Source organism: Leiobunum rupestre, chromosome 1 (genome assembly GCF_980474605.1).
Source record: "Leiobunum rupestre chromosome 1, qqLeiRupe1.1.hap1, whole genome shotgun sequence".
Classification (NCBI taxonomy): Eukaryota; Metazoa; Arthropoda; class Arachnida; order Opiliones; family Sclerosomatidae; genus Leiobunum; species Leiobunum rupestre.
The window spans coordinates 38,358,824-38,374,566 of NC_143384.1; the positions used below are offsets into that span (position 1 = coordinate 38,358,824).

At 38.4% G+C, this 15,743-nt stretch overlaps 1 protein-coding gene and 25 non-coding genes across 26 annotated transcripts; all 26 read right to left on the reverse strand.

The window, feature by feature from the left end:
* Positions 1 to 2,089: 2,089 nt before the first annotated feature.
* On the reverse strand, positions 2,090 to 3,049 carry LOC149962545 (speckle-type POZ protein-like B). The gene has a single exon (XM_090164451.1). It carries the CDS (start codon positions 3,047 to 3,049, stop codon positions 2,090 to 2,092), a length of 960 nt encoding a protein of 319 aa, XP_090020577.1.
* Positions 3,050 to 7,724: 4,675 nt separating this feature from the next.
* Positions 7,725 to 7,796, reverse strand: TRNAE-CUC (transfer RNA glutamic acid (anticodon CUC)). Its single transcript has one exon. It is a non-coding gene; the product is annotated as a tRNA-Glu (tRNA).
* An 82-nt stretch (positions 7,797 to 7,878) lies between these two features.
* TRNAE-CUC (transfer RNA glutamic acid (anticodon CUC)) lies at positions 7,879 to 7,950 on the reverse strand. The gene has a single exon. It is a non-coding gene; the product is annotated as a tRNA-Glu (tRNA).
* A 394-nt stretch (positions 7,951 to 8,344) lies between these two features.
* TRNAE-CUC (transfer RNA glutamic acid (anticodon CUC)) lies at positions 8,345 to 8,416 on the reverse strand. Its single transcript has one exon. It is a non-coding gene; the product is annotated as a tRNA-Glu (tRNA).
* Positions 8,417 to 8,656: 240 nt separating this feature from the next.
* On the reverse strand, positions 8,657 to 8,728 carry TRNAE-CUC (transfer RNA glutamic acid (anticodon CUC)). The gene has a single exon. It is a non-coding gene; the product is annotated as a tRNA-Glu (tRNA).
* A 73-nt stretch (positions 8,729 to 8,801) lies between these two features.
* Positions 8,802 to 8,873, reverse strand: TRNAE-CUC (transfer RNA glutamic acid (anticodon CUC)). The gene has a single exon. It is a non-coding gene; the product is annotated as a tRNA-Glu (tRNA).
* Positions 8,874 to 8,955: 82 nt separating this feature from the next.
* TRNAE-UUC (transfer RNA glutamic acid (anticodon UUC)) lies at positions 8,956 to 9,027 on the reverse strand. Its single transcript has one exon. It is a non-coding gene; the product is annotated as a tRNA-Glu (tRNA).
* A 227-nt stretch (positions 9,028 to 9,254) lies between these two features.
* TRNAE-UUC (transfer RNA glutamic acid (anticodon UUC)) lies at positions 9,255 to 9,326 on the reverse strand. Its single transcript has one exon. It is a non-coding gene; the product is annotated as a tRNA-Glu (tRNA).
* An 82-nt stretch (positions 9,327 to 9,408) lies between these two features.
* On the reverse strand, positions 9,409 to 9,480 carry TRNAE-CUC (transfer RNA glutamic acid (anticodon CUC)). Its single transcript has one exon. It is a non-coding gene; the product is annotated as a tRNA-Glu (tRNA).
* Positions 9,481 to 9,553: 73 nt separating this feature from the next.
* On the reverse strand, positions 9,554 to 9,625 carry TRNAE-CUC (transfer RNA glutamic acid (anticodon CUC)). Its single transcript has one exon. It is a non-coding gene; the product is annotated as a tRNA-Glu (tRNA).
* Positions 9,626 to 9,698: 73 nt separating this feature from the next.
* Positions 9,699 to 9,770, reverse strand: TRNAE-CUC (transfer RNA glutamic acid (anticodon CUC)). The gene has a single exon. It is a non-coding gene; the product is annotated as a tRNA-Glu (tRNA).
* A 73-nt stretch (positions 9,771 to 9,843) lies between these two features.
* TRNAE-CUC (transfer RNA glutamic acid (anticodon CUC)) lies at positions 9,844 to 9,915 on the reverse strand. Its single transcript has one exon. It is a non-coding gene; the product is annotated as a tRNA-Glu (tRNA).
* Positions 9,916 to 9,988: 73 nt separating this feature from the next.
* Positions 9,989 to 10,060, reverse strand: TRNAE-CUC (transfer RNA glutamic acid (anticodon CUC)). Its single transcript has one exon. It is a non-coding gene; the product is annotated as a tRNA-Glu (tRNA).
* A 224-nt stretch (positions 10,061 to 10,284) lies between these two features.
* On the reverse strand, positions 10,285 to 10,356 carry TRNAE-CUC (transfer RNA glutamic acid (anticodon CUC)). The gene has a single exon. It is a non-coding gene; the product is annotated as a tRNA-Glu (tRNA).
* An 82-nt stretch (positions 10,357 to 10,438) lies between these two features.
* TRNAE-CUC (transfer RNA glutamic acid (anticodon CUC)) lies at positions 10,439 to 10,510 on the reverse strand. The gene has a single exon. It is a non-coding gene; the product is annotated as a tRNA-Glu (tRNA).
* An 82-nt stretch (positions 10,511 to 10,592) lies between these two features.
* TRNAE-CUC (transfer RNA glutamic acid (anticodon CUC)) lies at positions 10,593 to 10,664 on the reverse strand. Its single transcript has one exon. It is a non-coding gene; the product is annotated as a tRNA-Glu (tRNA).
* A 394-nt stretch (positions 10,665 to 11,058) lies between these two features.
* On the reverse strand, positions 11,059 to 11,130 carry TRNAE-CUC (transfer RNA glutamic acid (anticodon CUC)). The gene has a single exon. It is a non-coding gene; the product is annotated as a tRNA-Glu (tRNA).
* A 73-nt stretch (positions 11,131 to 11,203) lies between these two features.
* On the reverse strand, positions 11,204 to 11,275 carry TRNAE-CUC (transfer RNA glutamic acid (anticodon CUC)). The gene has a single exon. It is a non-coding gene; the product is annotated as a tRNA-Glu (tRNA).
* Positions 11,276 to 11,502: 227 nt separating this feature from the next.
* On the reverse strand, positions 11,503 to 11,574 carry TRNAE-CUC (transfer RNA glutamic acid (anticodon CUC)). Its single transcript has one exon. It is a non-coding gene; the product is annotated as a tRNA-Glu (tRNA).
* Positions 11,575 to 11,656: 82 nt separating this feature from the next.
* On the reverse strand, positions 11,657 to 11,728 carry TRNAE-CUC (transfer RNA glutamic acid (anticodon CUC)). Its single transcript has one exon. It is a non-coding gene; the product is annotated as a tRNA-Glu (tRNA).
* An 82-nt stretch (positions 11,729 to 11,810) lies between these two features.
* TRNAE-CUC (transfer RNA glutamic acid (anticodon CUC)) lies at positions 11,811 to 11,882 on the reverse strand. Its single transcript has one exon. It is a non-coding gene; the product is annotated as a tRNA-Glu (tRNA).
* An 82-nt stretch (positions 11,883 to 11,964) lies between these two features.
* On the reverse strand, positions 11,965 to 12,036 carry TRNAE-CUC (transfer RNA glutamic acid (anticodon CUC)). Its single transcript has one exon. It is a non-coding gene; the product is annotated as a tRNA-Glu (tRNA).
* A 240-nt stretch (positions 12,037 to 12,276) lies between these two features.
* TRNAE-CUC (transfer RNA glutamic acid (anticodon CUC)) lies at positions 12,277 to 12,348 on the reverse strand. The gene has a single exon. It is a non-coding gene; the product is annotated as a tRNA-Glu (tRNA).
* Positions 12,349 to 12,588: 240 nt separating this feature from the next.
* TRNAE-CUC (transfer RNA glutamic acid (anticodon CUC)) lies at positions 12,589 to 12,660 on the reverse strand. Its single transcript has one exon. It is a non-coding gene; the product is annotated as a tRNA-Glu (tRNA).
* Positions 12,661 to 12,733: 73 nt separating this feature from the next.
* Positions 12,734 to 12,805, reverse strand: TRNAE-CUC (transfer RNA glutamic acid (anticodon CUC)). Its single transcript has one exon. It is a non-coding gene; the product is annotated as a tRNA-Glu (tRNA).
* A 394-nt stretch (positions 12,806 to 13,199) lies between these two features.
* TRNAE-CUC (transfer RNA glutamic acid (anticodon CUC)) lies at positions 13,200 to 13,271 on the reverse strand. Its single transcript has one exon. It is a non-coding gene; the product is annotated as a tRNA-Glu (tRNA).
* Between the last annotated feature and the right edge of the window lie 2,472 nt (positions 13,272 to 15,743).

Below are 15,743 nucleotides of genomic sequence, written 5' to 3' on the forward strand. Positions count from 1 at the left end.
TTTTAACCAAACCAACTTTATTTTACGTTTTCAGGTATGCCCTAGAAATTTCTCATTGACTATCAACATACATTTTTAAGAAACATGAAAATATTATTAAATTATTTTGAAATTAAGTAATAAGATTATTCCCTACTTTATAAGTATACCCTGAAAATTTGAAAACTACACCTTTCGGAATTACCTTTTCCTTAGCAAAAAAATTGCCGTGTTAGTTTGAGGCTATCTTTTGGCTAAGCGGTCACTGATCAATAACTGCCATTAAGAAAATACATCGCATTGCTAGTCAGTATCAGCTAAGAGCAATTAACAAACACAGCACCCCCCACAAGGAGAACGCAACCCGTCAAAAGTCATGCATTTTCTTGTGTACAAATTTCATTGGTTAGACGCACTATCACCCGCTGCCGTCAGAAGGGAAAAATTCGGAAATTGATCCCCTGGTTACGGGATCAACTTGATATCGACGGGACTTATGGCGAAGTATCGACTTGACTCGATTCGAGGGGTTCGTGGTGGCTGTCAGGTTGTTTACGAGGACGGGCAAAAATATGTACTTTCTATTTTCCGCTCGTTTGTCCGGGTTCGCATGACTGTTCCTCCTCTAGCATACTTCTTTAATAGCTCGGAAAACTTATTTTATCAGTATGTCCCCGATCGCCCGTCTTATCCATTGCCGTTGTTTGTCTGTCTTTTAAAAGACGCGTTTTTCTTCGGATTTATCAAGAAATTTGGATGGCCAACGTTATAGGAAACAAACTTCTATAAATCAGGGTTTACTTTTCGTATTCTGTTATTTTGGAATTTCTTATTTAAATGAAGTATTTTAAAATTGTGATTATAGAAGCCTTAGAAGGTAAACAAAACTATCTATAAAAATTATAAAGACCCAAATTTCTTTTGATTCTATAGAAATTTTGTATTTTTCTTATATCTATAAAAAACCAAGAATTTTCGATGTATTTTCTATAGAAATTCTATATTAATGTAATCAGAATCTTAAAGATATAAAATCAAAATTTCTATAGAGAAAATTAGTTATTTTTATATAGCTATTGAAAAATCTCAGAAATTCAAGGCCTTTTTATAAAAATGTAGTTGGATCGCTATAGAACAAAGACCCAAATTTCCAAAGAAGCGTTAGAAAGTTGGGTTATTTTTCTGTAACCACTGAAAATACCTAGAAATTTAGATTATTTAGATTATTCTATTAGAGATATAAAATCTGATATTTTCTATAGACTTTTATAAGACTTAACAAAACGTCGCTAGAAATCTTTTGGTAAGGAGGCGGTTGTCTTGTAAGTTAACGAACTACAACTTGTTCTTTGACGCTCTGAAACTTTAGTTTTCGCAGTTTTGAGGACGTGTGGTGGGAGGGCTGAATTCCGAGGAGTGATTTTCTATGAAGATGTATTGTTAGCAGTTTGAATCTATCGTTCTGTAGTGATAAAAGTTAAACTAGAAAATTATAACAATCAATATTGTTTCCAATAGAAAATAATAATTTATTCTTTAAAACAAGCTTACAAAATTGTAAACGCAGTCTTCCCCGTTTGTTTTGGATAATGTTCACGTTAGGGTGATTTTAGAAGTCAATTAAGTGGCTGGGGCAGGGCCCAAAAGTCCAAATTTACGAAAACGTTTGGGGGTTAATTTTAATTCTACCAAGGTCGCCCAAACATTTTAGATAACCCATGTTAAATTTGTGTAAACTAATATTATTGCAGACGAAGACATTGAAAATTGAAAGCGTTAGGAAGTAAACCGGTCCCCAAAAATTCTTCTAGGGGGTCCCAAAAATAGAAACTGGGTCCCACGTACTTGACCAGAAACTCCTGGCGCCGCCACTGTTGTTTTGGACACGGTTGAAATGCACAAATTTTCATACTTCGATATTGTTTGAAGTTTAAAATATTAAAAATGCAGTATTAGAGAGTGTTAAAGGTCATAAAAAGAGGTATTTGGTAATGAGGGAAATTATGCTGTAGAATGTCTCTTGAAACTTGTAAAGGACATTTTTTACAAACTGCACCTCTGACACGGGTGAGCTATGCACGACTTTTCGGCCTTTCCCCAAAACTACTTTTTAAACATTTTTGGCAATGCATAGGGCCGCCGACTTTTTCAAAGCAGCGATGTTGAACTTTTCCGCAAAGCTCAACATCATCACCGCGTTCTCGGGGCATATTTTCTCCAACATTTTGGCTTGACACAACTCCTGCAACGGCTTGAAACCATCGTACATCTCTGACACTTCGTACAGTTTTACGCAAGTCTCGTCTAAGTTGTCAACAGTTCCCAGGTAGACAAAATTCAAGAAGTCCCGTAATTCAACTTCGTTCATGGTTTCGCTCAAATCCACTTCTTGGTTCTGGTTCTCTTTCATGTCGTGGGTGAAAATTGCCTTGAAGTAGTTCGACTTGGCAGACAGGATGTTCTTGTGACACTTATACTTCTTGTCTCCGGTTTTTAAGACAACGTCGTGGTGAAGTTCCTCTCTGTACAAAGTTTTTAGGATGTCCAACGCTAATTCGTTATTCATTCCTCGATAACAATCTTCAATCAGGCTCGATTTATTCGGGACGTAAGCCGTTATCTGGCAAAGGATGGTGAATTCTCCTTCCGGTAGCCATTCTTTCTGCAGGTCGGCGTTCAAATATCTCAAATTGTAAGACATGATATTGAGTGGTTTTTGCAATTCAAAGGCGACCGGATCTAAGTTCGTGATGTTCTCGCCGCTTTGACCTTCTTTGTTGATGATGTCCAAGGCGTACGTCGCCAAAACGCATTTGTAGTCTCCTGGCATCATGTCCAGGCTCAGAAACACAACGTGATTCTCGTCGATGGTTCTGATGGTTAGAACCCAAAATATTCCGCTACCTTTGGGAGTCGAAGTGAAAGCGGGGCTCGGGACGGCCAGTGGCAACGGGTCACCGTTTGGACCAACGTAAAAGGCGTTCTTCATGGTGACCATGGCTTTAAATTGCCATTGTCGGATTTTAACTTGAAAGCAGTTTTCGGGCGGCGTTACGTCCGATGTCGACATTTTTACGACGCAAAAGGAAAACTTAAACTATACTTACGAGCCGTTAGTTTATCCGCTGATAAGAATTCTCAGAAACAGTAAATGTTAAGTTTTGAACAATGTTCTTATCGTAACCAACCGCCGGTAAAAATGGTTTCCTTCCTGTAATAATCATATATATTTTTAAATATGCTTTTCAATTAATTAATGTTTTAGCGTTATAAACTTAACCTGTAGACCGTATGCTTATTTTCTAACTCCCACCAAAGAATAACGAATTCATCATTACGGTTTGAGTTTTTCAATACCAGAGATACATATAACAAAAAATTGAAAGAACCTTTGTAACCTAAAATCGATTTAATCCAATGAAAGGAAATATGCCAAGTATGTAAGCCTTCGTAGGTACATTTGACCACTGATTTCTTCACGGCGACAATTCCGTATTTTTCCGCGTTTCCAGATGTGGGTTTGGCCAACTAAGTCTTTTAAGCCACCGTACATCTCAGCGACTTCGAATAATTTGAAGCAAGTTTCTCCCAAGTTTCCTATGGTGCCCCCACAAGGCAAGCACCTCGCGGTTACCTAATTTTGTGCTCCGTGACAAAATACAATATCTTCAACCTCCTTTCCTTTCTTTAAATTAATTGTCAATAATTCTTGATTTAATTTTCATTAGTTCTATTAAAATCTTCATTTAATTTTCATTAATTCTATTAAAATCTTCATTTAATTTTCATTAATTCTATTAAAATCTTGATTTAATTTTCATTAATTCTATTAAAATCTTCATTTAATTTTCATTAATTCTATTAAAACTTCATTTAATTTTCATTAATTCTATTAAAATCTTCATTTAATTTTCATTAACTCTATTAAAATCTTCATTTAATTTTCATTAATTCTATTAAATTCTTGTTTCAATTTTCATTAATTCTATTATATTCTTGTTTTAATTTTCATTACTTTTGTTAAATTCTGTTTTATTTTACAATAAACTCAATAAACTAAGTAAGCTATAAAGATTGAATAAACTATACAGGGTGTTTAATTTGTTCACCCCAGGCATTTTGCTCAAAAACTATATTATCTAGAAATGTCAAATATTCACGATGAACACAATCGGGGAAGGACGAAGTTATTTGTAAATTTGTACAATTTGTAACGATTTTTCGATCAAAGGTACAATGGAGCTTGTTCCCGCGGTCTCTGCTTCCAAAAAAAAGCCAGTTTGATTTTTATATCAGAAATTCATACTTAAGAAAATTCGTTTTCAGATTTAATAATTCGTTTTCAAATTTAATATTTTTTCTTAATTTCTAAAATAAGTTTTCAAATTAAATATTTTTCTTATTAACTAAAATAAGTTTTTAAATTTAAGAAAGTTAGTTTTCAAATTTCATAAATATTTATCTTATTTAATATTTTTTAATTTAGGAAAAGTTGTTTTCTAATTTCATAATTATTTATATTTTTTCATTTTTTTTTCAATTTAAGAAAATTCGTTTAAAAATGTAATATTTTTTCGTATTTGATGAAATTTGTTGTCAAAAATAAAAGTTTTTTCGCACAAAATGTGGCAACAGTGTATCATTTGGAAGTTTCTTGCTGGCAGTATATTTAATATGCACCTGGTTTCGACACAAACAACCATAACACATCATCTCAATAATCATAATTTAACAGTATTTGTAAATTTTGAACTTATATTATTTTTAATCGTAATTGTTTTTAAATAAACCAAAGAATAACAAATAAATATCGAAATCCGAGTGAAAGAATAAATATTGCTTTTAAAATATCGATAAGGTTTGGAATATTCTACCGTCTTATAGGTAGCATTATAGGACCACCTGAATTAAAGGCGAGTAAGTCTCTATATGCCTTGGGCATTAGCCTAACTGACTATTATTATTATTATTATTAACACGGAAACACTCCTTCCGATTAGAGTTTGCAAGTTAACTCTTAGGTTTCCCCTTTCCATAAACACTTGAACAATGAGGTATTCGGGGTTAAACAACTAAAGCAGCGTTCAGCCTATGTGAAAATTTACGTTTGCGTCGATCGTGTCGGTTCTTTCGATTTCTTACACCGTTCAGACTTCTCAACAGAGACTTTAAATTTTCGCGCGTGTCGTTTACATTTTTTCATTTCGTTGCGGACTGTCTAGATGACGTCTCGGTTCATAGCAGACAATTAGCCTTATGCCTCATCAGCGCGGACTATCGAAATACTATAACCAATCAGAGGTGGATAAAATATTATTTAAATTTTTCCGCCGTTAGTACTGAGCTCTGATTGGATGAACAATCACCTTTTATGTTAATCTCCATGAAAGGTTGGTTCCTTTCTGAAATGAACGAACCGACGCGACCAACATAACCGAAACGACACGACCGATGCTAACGTAATATTTTCACATAGTCTGAACGCTGCTTATTGTTTATGTAAAACATAATATTTCGGAAGATAATTCTGGTAATCTGTCCATTTTATTGGAGGATGCAAGTTAAAAAGCATTAATGCTTATGTATAGGTACACAAAATCCCCTTTATTCATAAAACAACTATTATTTATTTTATACCGAGTAATTATATATTTTTGTACTTTGCCATAAAATTTGGGTTGAGTTGACGACTCAAAACAAGTGTGCCCCCCTGGTCTGAGAGTAGTCCTAAACGAATTATTTATTTAAGACGAGCCCAAATTATTTAACTTAAGAAAAATTGGCTCGAGACGAGGAAAAAAATTAAAAACAAGTGAGACCGAGGTGAGTCCACATTAAAAATAAAGTCTAACACAAGTCCGAGACGAGCCGTTTCAAACCCTGTCGTTTGACCTGAGTCTGAGTTGAGCCTGTGCAATATTTCTCCGTAAATTGAGCCAGAGACGATCACTTCCACGTTTATGTAAAAATTTTGAGATGAGCCCGAGTCCAACTCGGGCCGTGCAGCTATGGTGGTAAAGGTGGTAAAGTTATGCATTTTTATGGAGGTACACGTGATTTACCATTTTTTTCGTTAAGTTGCGGAGAGGCGGTGCAACATAGAGTATTTTATTTTAAAAACACCAAAACGAAGATAAAAATTCCAAAACCATGAAAAAAGTCACGATTTGATCTGAAATTTACAACTACCAACGACTTTCTCCGATAGTGTCCCTCCTGAAACTTTCACATTTCTAGGTAATATAGTTTAAGAGCAAAATACCTGGGGCGATCAAATTAAAACACCCCGTATAGATGAATGTTTCATTCCACAATGAAGTTATTCTCGGAAACCCGAAACTTTTTTCAATCCGCTCTCTGTCGCTAGATTTTAACTAAATAAGGCACTATGCGTTGCTTCTCTGTCTGAACTGCTTTATGGCTCCGTTCATTACGGAGGTTGATGTTCATTAAAAGATGCTAGTGTTTCCAAGTTTTCTTAAAATTATTTTGTAGGTGGTTTTCAATGGAGTTAGTATCGATGGATCAGGTTGGCTAATTCTATTTCAAAATGTGGGCTGGAGATGGTATCGATGGATAAGGTTGGCTAATTTTATTTCAAAATGTGGGCTGGAGATGGTATCGATGGATCAGTTTGGCTAATACTGTTGCAAAATGTGGGCTGGAGATGGTATCGATGGATAAGGTTGGCTAATTTTATTTCAAAATGTGGGCTGGAGATGGTATCGATGGATCAGTTTGGCTAATACTGTTGCAAAATGTGAGCTGGAGATGGGATCGATGGATAAGGGTGGCTAATACTGTTGCAAATGTGGGCTGGAGATGGTATCGATGGATAAAGTTAGGTATTACTATTTGATAAAGTGGGTTGGAGATGTTATCGATGGATAAAGTTAGGTAATACTATTTGATAAAGTGGGCTTGAGACTATATCGATGGATAAAGATCAGTTATACTGTTGAAAAATGTGGTCTGGAGATGGTATTGATGGATAAATTTAGGTAATACTACTGCAAGGTGTGGGTTGGAGATGGTATTGATGGATAAAGTTAGATAATGCTTTGGAAAAATGTGGGCTGGATATGATATCGATGATTAATATTATATTACTATAAACTTGGTTTCGTTTCAAAATGTGGAGGTCGTCATTTTGCACAAGACACGATTGCGCCAGTATAATTGTTTATATATTGGCAGTATATTTTTATTGCACCTAGATACTTTTCAATTTGGTATTTTAAAATGGTCATTTGATTACGGTATACAGGGTGTCTCAATTTGCTCGATCAGGCCATGTTTCTCAAAATTTATTTATGCTAGGGTTCTGAAATTTTCAGGGTTTATTTGTTAGGTATGCAAGGCTTTGGTTACTAAATTTAAGAAAAATCGAAGGATTTTGTGCCGTTTTAAAAAATTTATTTTTACACCGGTAGGTGTCACGCAAAATGTTTCAATAGAAAAGTTGTAGGGCATAGTCGAAAGTGTAAAAATAATTTTGGTTCGGTTGAAAAAGACCTATTTTTCACTGAGTTTGGAGGTCGGGGGGAAACAAGTTGTACTAGCAGGCCATAGCCTTTAACGAATTGTAGGTAACATGCATTTCAGTTATAAGATTTCGAAAAATAAACAAATAATAATTAGCCCAAGGACAAATGTTTTTTAATGATGCTTAGTTTAAATAACTAATGAAATACTTGCTTTCTTTGTTGAAATAATAGGAAGTGGATTGAACTAAAATGGTAATATTCCGATGCCGGGGTTTGAACCCGGGCCTTCTGAGTGAGAGTCAGATATCCTGACCACTAGACGACACCGGACGATGCAAGGTTTAAATAAACAATGAAATCCTTGCATACTTTGTTGAACTAACAGGAAGTGGATTGAACTGAAATGGAAACATTCCGATACAGGGGTTTGAACCCGGGCCTTCTGAGTGAGAGTCAGATATCCTAACCACTAGACGACACCGGACGATGCATAGTGTAAATAAACAATGAAATCCTTGCTTTCTTTGTTGAAATAATAGGAAGTGGATTGAAGTAAAATGGAAACATTCCGATGCCGGAGTTTGAACCCGGGCCTTCTGAGTGAGATTCGATCAGATATCCTAACCACTAGACGACACCGGACGATGCATAGTTCAAATAACTATTGAAATCCTTGCTTTCTTTGTTGAAATAATAGGAAGTGGATTGAACTAAAATGGAAACATTCCGATGCCGGGATTTGAACCCGGGCCTTCTGCGTGAGAGTCAGATATCCAAACCACTAGACGACACCGGACGATGCAAAGTTTAAATAAACAATGAAATCCTTGCATTCTTTGTTGAAATAATATGAAGTGGATTGAACTGAAATGGAAACATTCCGATGCCGGGGTTTGAACCCGGGCCTTCTGAGTGAGAGTCAGATATCCTAACCACTAGACGACACCGGATGATACATAGTTTAAATAACTAATGAAATCCTTGCTTTCTTTGTTGAAATAATAGGAAGTGGATTGAACTAAAATGGAAAAATTGCGATGCCGGAGTTTGAACCCGGACCTTCTGTGTGAGATTCGATCAGATATCCTAACCACTAGACGACACCGGACGATGCATTCTTTAAATAACTAATGAAATCCTTGCTTTCTTTGTTGAAATAATAGGAAGTGGATTGAAGTAAAATGGAAACATTCCGATGCCGGGGTTTGAACCCGGGCCTTCCGAGTGAGAGTCAGATATCCTAACCACTAGACGACACCGAACGATGCAAGGTTTATATAAACAATAAAATCCTTGTTGAAATTATAGGAAGTGGATTGAATTAAAATGGAAATATTCCGATGCCGGGGTTTGAACCCGGGCCTTCTGAGTGAGAGTCAGATATCCTAACCACTAGACGACACCGGATGATGCAAGGTTTAAATAACCAATGAAATCCTTGCTTTCTTTGTTGAAATAATAGGAAGTGGATTGAATTAAAGTGGTAAGATTCCGATGCCGGGGTTTGAACCCGGGCCTTCTGAGTGAAAGTCAGATATCCTAACCACTAGACAACACCGGACTATGCAAGGTTTATATAAACAATAAAATCCTTGTTGAAATAATAGGAAGTGGATTGAATTAAAATGGAAACATTCCGATGCTGGGGTTTGAACCCGGGCCTTCCAAGTGAGAGTCAGATATCCTAACCACTAGACGACACCGGACGATGCGTAGTTTAAATAACCAATGAAATCCTTGCTTTCTTTGTTGAAATAATAGGAAGTGGATTGAAATGAAATGGAAACATTCCGATGCCGGGGTTTGAACCCGGGCCTTCTGAGTGAAAGTCAGATATCCTAACCACTAGACGACACCGGACGATGCATAGTTTAAATAACCAATGAAATCCTTGCTTTCTTTGTTGAAATAATAGGAAGTGGATTGAATTAAAATGGAAACATTCCGATGCCGGGGTTTGAACCCGGGCCTTCTGAGTGAGAGTTAGATATCCTAACCACTAGACGACACCGGACGACGCAAGGTTTATATATACAATAAAATCCTTGATTAAATAATAGGAAGTGGATTGAATTAAAATGGAAACATTCCGATGCCGGGGTTTGAACCCGGGCCTTCTGAGTGAGAGTCAGATATCCTAACCACTAGACGACACCGGACGATGCAAGGTTTATATATACAATAAAATCCTTGATTAAATAATAGGAAGTGGATTGAATTAAAATGGAAACATTCCGATGCCGGGATTTGAACCCGGGCCTTCTGAGTGAGAGTCAGATATCCTAACCACTAGACGACACCGGACGATGCAAGGGTTCTATAAACAATAAAATCCTTGTTGAAATAATAGGAAGTGGATTGAATTAAAATGGAAACATTCCGATGCCGGGGTTTGAACCCGGGCCTTCTGAGTGAGAGTCAGATATCCTAACCACTAGACGACAACGGACGATGCAAGAGTTCTATAAACAATAAAATCCTTGTTGAAATAATAGGAAGTGGATTGAATTAAAATGGAAACATTCCGATGCCGGGGTTTGAACCCGGGCCTTCTGAGTGAGAGTCAGATATCCTAACCACTAGACGACACCGGACGATGCAAGTTTTATATAAACAATAAAATCCTTGTTGAAATAATAGGAAATGGATTGAATTAAAATGGAAACATTCCGATGCCTGGTTTTGAACCCGGGCCTTCTGAACGAGAGTCAGATATCCTAACCACTAGACGACACCGGCCGAAACATAGTGTAAATAACCAATGAAATCCTTGCTTTCTTTGTTGAAATAATAGGAAGATTGAATATAAATGGTAGAACTCCGATGCCGGGGTTTAAACCCGGGCCTTCTGAGTGAGAGTCAGATATCCTAACCACTAGACGACACCGGACGATGCAAGGTTTAAATAATCAATGAAATCCTTGCATTCTTTGTTGAAATAATAGGAAGTGGATTGAACTGAAATGGAATTATTCCGATGCCGGGGTTTGAACCCGGGCCTTCTGAGTGAGAGTCAGATATCCAAACCACTAGACGACACCGGACGATGCTTGGTTTAAATAACTAATGAAATCCTTGCTTTCTTTGTTGAAATAATAGGAAGTGGATTGAACTAAAATGGTAACATTCCGATGCCGGGGTTTGAACCCGGGCCTTCTGAGTGAGAGTCAGATATCCTAACCACTAGACGACACCGGACGATGCAAGGCTTAAATAAACAATGAAATCCTTGCATACTTTGTTGAACTAACAGGAAGTGGATTGAACTGAAATGGAAACATTCCGATACAGGGGTTTGAACCCGGGCCTTCTGAGTGAGATACAGATATCCTAACCACTAGACGACACCGGACGATGCATAGTGAAAATAAACAATGAAATCCTTGCTTTCTTTGTTGAAATAATAGGAAGTGGATTGAAGTAAAATGGAAACATTCCGATGCCGGAGTTTGAACCCGGGCCTTCTGAGTGAGATTCGATCAGATATCCTAACCACTAGACGACACCGGACGATGCATAGTTCAAATAGCTATTGAAATCCTTGCTTTCTTTGTTGAAATAATAGGAAGTGGATTGAACTAAAATGGAAACATTCCGATGCCGGGGTTTGAACCCGGGCCTTCTGAGTGAGAGTCAGATATCCTAACCACTAGACGACACCGGACGATGCAAGGTTTATATATACAATAAAATCCTTGATTAAATAATAGGAAGTGGATTGAATTAAAATGGATACATTCCGATGCCGGGGTTTGAACCCGGGCCTTCTGAGTGAGAGTCAGATATCCTAACCACTAGACGACACCGGACGATGCAAGGGTTCTATAAACAATAAAATCCTTGTTGAAATAATAGGAAGTGGATTGAATTAAAATGGAAACATTCCGATGCCTGGGTTTGAACCCGGGCCTTCTGAACGAGAGTCAGATATCCTAACCACTAGACGACACCGGCCGAAATATATTGTAAATAATCAATGAAATCCTTGCATTCTTTGTTGAAATAATAGGAAGTGGATTGAACTGAAATGGTAACATTCCGATGCCGGGGTTTGAACCCGGGCCTTCTGAGTGAGAGTCAGATATCCTAACCACTAGACGACACCGGACGATGCTTAGTTTAAATAACTAATGAAATCCTTGCTTTCTTTGTTGAAATAATAGGAAGTGGATTGAACTGAAATGGAAACATTCCGATGCCGGGGTTTGAACCCGGGCCTTCTGAGTGAGAGTCAGATATCCAAACCACTAGACGACACCGGACGATGCAAGGTTTAAATAACTAATGAAATCCTTGCATACTTTGTTGAACTAACAGGAAGTGGATTGAACTGAAATGGAAACATTCCGATGCCGGGGTTTGAACCCGGGCCTTCTGAGTGAGAGTCAGATATCCAAACCACTAGACGACACCGGACGATGCAAGGTTTAAATAACTAATGAAATCCTTGCATACTTTGTTGAACTAACAGGAAGTGGATTGAACTGAAATGGAAACATTCCGATACAGGGGTTTGAACCCGGGCCTTCTGAGTGAGAGTCAGATATCCTAACCACTAGACGACACCGGACGATGCATAGTGTAAATAAACAATGAAATCCTTGCTTTCTTTGTTGAAATAATAGGAAGTGGACTGAAGTATAATGGAAACATTCCGATGCCGGAGTTTGAACCCGGGCCTTCTGAGTGAGATTCGATCAGATATCCTAACCACTAGACGACACCGGACGATGCATAGTTCAAATAGCTATTGAAATCCTTGCTTTCTTTGTTGAAATAATAGGAAAAGGATTGAACTAAAATGGAAACATTCCGATGCCGGGGTTTGAACCCGGGCCTTCTGCGTGAGAGTCAGATATCCTAACCACTAGACGACACCGGATGATACATAGTTTAAATAACTAATGAAATCCTTGCTTTCTTTGTTGAAATAATAGGAAGTGGATTGAACTAAAATGGAAAAATTCCGATGCCGGAGTTTGAACCCGGACCTTCTGTGTGAGATTCGATCAGATATCCTAACCACTAGACGACACCGGATGATGCATTCTTTAAATAACTAATGAAATCCTTGCTTTCTTTGTTGAAATAATAGGAAGTGGATTTAACTGAAATGGAAACATTCCGATACAGGGGTTTGAACCCGGGCCTTCTGAGTGAGAGTCAGATATCCTAACCACTAGACGACACCGGACGATGCAAGGTTTATATAAACAATAAAATCCTTGTTGAAATAATAGGAAGTGGATTGAATTAAAATGGAAATATTCCGATGCCGGGGTTTGAACCCGGGCCTTCTGAGTGAGAGTCAGATATCCTAACCACTAGACGACACCAGACGATGCATAGTTTAAATAAACAATGAAATCCTTGCTTTCTTTGTTTAAATAATAGGAAGTGGATTTAACTGAAATGGAAACATTCCGATACAGGGGTTTGAACCCGGGCCTTCTGAGTGAGAGTCAGATATCCTAACCACTAGACGACACTGAACGATGCAAGGTTTAAATAAACAATGAAATCCTTGCTTTCTTTGTTGAAATAATAGGAAGTGGATTGAAGTAAAATGGAAACATTCCGATGCCGGATATTGAACCCGGGCCTTCTGAGTGAGATTCGATCAGATATCCTAACCACTAGACGACACCGGACGATGCATAGTTTAAATAACTAATGAAATCTTTGCTTTCTTTGTTGAAATAATAGGAAGTGGATTGAAGTAAAATGGAAACATTCCGATGCCGGGGTTTGAACCCGGGCCTTCTGAGTGAGAGTCAGATATCCTAACCACTAGACGACACCGGACGATGCAAGGTTTAAATAAACAATGAAATCCTTGCTTTCTTTGTTGAAGTAATAGGAAATGGATTGAAGTAAAATGGAAACATTCCGATGCCGGAGTTTGAACCCGGGCCTTCTGAGTGAGATTCGATCAGATATCCTAACCACTAGACGACACCGGACGATGCATAGTTTAAATAACTAATGAAATCCTTGCTTTCTTTGTTGAAATAATAGGAAGTGGATTGAAGTAAAATGGAAACATTCCGATGCCGGGGTTTGAACCCGGGCCTTCTGAGTGAGAGTCAGATATTTTTTTTTTTTTTATATAAATTTTTATTTTGTTACATGCATTATTGCACAGTGTTAATATTTAAAACAAATTTAACAATTTAAACCTACGTACATCCAGCAATGTTATATATATGGGAAGCAGTGTTATTAAAAGCATTACACAATTGAAGTTAGAAACAACATGAAAAATAAATAAGCAAAATATCATTGATAAAAAATCCTCAGTTATAGAAAATAATAACTACTGCAAATACAACAAAATACACATTTCAATAAAGTACTTTAAATATTAATGACCATAAGGATATCTCCAAGATTATTGACCCCTCATATGTTACGAAAAATATTTATTGCGGCCGTACAACCCGGCTTATGAAGGAGTAGCCATTGCACGCGGTACCGAGCCTCAGTTTTTATGAGAGCACGAAAACGGGAAAAAAGCGTACGCTTATTGGTTATCTGCCCCAAATTGTACAAACAACGATTACTCCAAATGGCTTCTTTGGCAATAGCAGTTAATATGGACGCGACCTCCCAATGCTCTTTAGAGTCCGCAGTTTTAGGCTTGAGTCCAAAGACGATATAACGCGTCCACATGTCCTTTTCACCAAACAGCGTGTACAGCGACAACACTGAAGAAAATAACCAATCGAGCCATTCGTGCGTATCTTGACATTCCAAAAATAAATGCGAAACTGTCTCCTTTTCAAGGCCACAAAGCGGGCACTGATCATCGTCTGTTATGCCGGCGCGAAATAGCCGCTGCTTGACCATGAACCCCATATGATACACTCGGAGATTCATACTTGACAAACGGGGACCCAACGTAGAATTGACAAGTGATGGAACCCGGAACTTCTGTAAAGGGCCCCCGAAGTAAGCCCGCCAACGTTCTTCACCATTCGATTCCGGAATCGGGGTTACGGCATTGAAAGTTTTGGAAATTGACGCAGATGTAATTTTGTCCAATTCCACAGAGATCCCTGTGTCCGCGACCAGCGCGAACGTTGGCCGTGTCTCAAGCTCGTAGACCTCTTTACTATGTATCACTCGATGTACCGCGGGAGGGAGAGAATCTTTGATCCTTTGAAAAATTTGCAACAACCGACGGCGACCGATTCCGGAATCTGCGGTCAATTCCAAAAAGGCTTCATCCGGAAGAAACCCCAGGATGACCTCGTAGCAAATATCTTTCAGGTAGACCACGCCACAAGAAGCAAGAAGACGCCGCTCAGCCAAAGAAATGTTCGTGATTAAAAGATTTGAGTTATAAAATAGGGGCTCCATAATAGGGTTGGTCAAAGGAATCAAGGTCCATCGCGTGAGAGCCAAGAACTCTTTCCAAGCCAATAACATTGATCCATGGCGTTTCGGGATAGCGCAAAGCAGACGACGTTCAATTCTAATCCGTAGCATTGAGAGACCCTGGCGAAGTCCGCCGCCATATTCGTCAAAGAACCGAGACGCAACGCATGCGACATGCGAAGGCTTGGACCCGGTAGCGAGCTGCAAACATTCCTTCAGACGAAGTACCTTCTGTTTGATCCGAAGATTGATTAATACAAACACGCCTTGACTCTTATGGCGAGTTAAGGTTTCGTACGATATAGAATGTGGGCGATCCTTCCAAATAAAATCCAACATGAGCCGCTTAAAATCAGAGAACCAGCGGTCCGGTAAATCAAAAACCTCCAGAATATGCCACAATATCGACGCTCCTAACACGTTAATGATAATGACTTTCCCAAAAATGGTCAGACTACGACCCTTCCAAACGTGTAGGACATTTTTAAATTTTTCATACCGGCCCTCCCAGTTCATCGTGGCAACGACGTCATGGTCATAGCCCAAGGTCACGCCCAATACCTTTATTGAACGGGCGCTAATAACAAGCCCAGCCACAGTCTGGTCCGCGTGAAATCGCAAGGAGCCGAGCCAACAACCAGAACTTTTTGCAAGATTGATGGCAGCTCCCGAAGACTGGCAATAAAGTTCAATATCCTCCAAAAGGTAAGTAACATCCCTAGGCCCAGTGACGAGAATGGAAGTGTCATCAATATGTTGAAACACCACAGGGGACGGTGTTAAGTCCGTGAGCATTATCCGACATATACGTTTGTCCGTTTCGAGTAAGGCGCAAAAAGGTTCAGATGATAGAACGTACAGCAAAGGACTGAGCGGACACCCTTGACGAACCGAGCG

What these genes read in the sequence shown, in the direction of transcription:
- LOC149962545 (XM_090164451.1), bottom strand. Translation starts at nt 3,049, where the DNA reads ATGTCGACATCGGACGTAACGCCGCCCGAAAACTGCTTTCAAGTTAAA.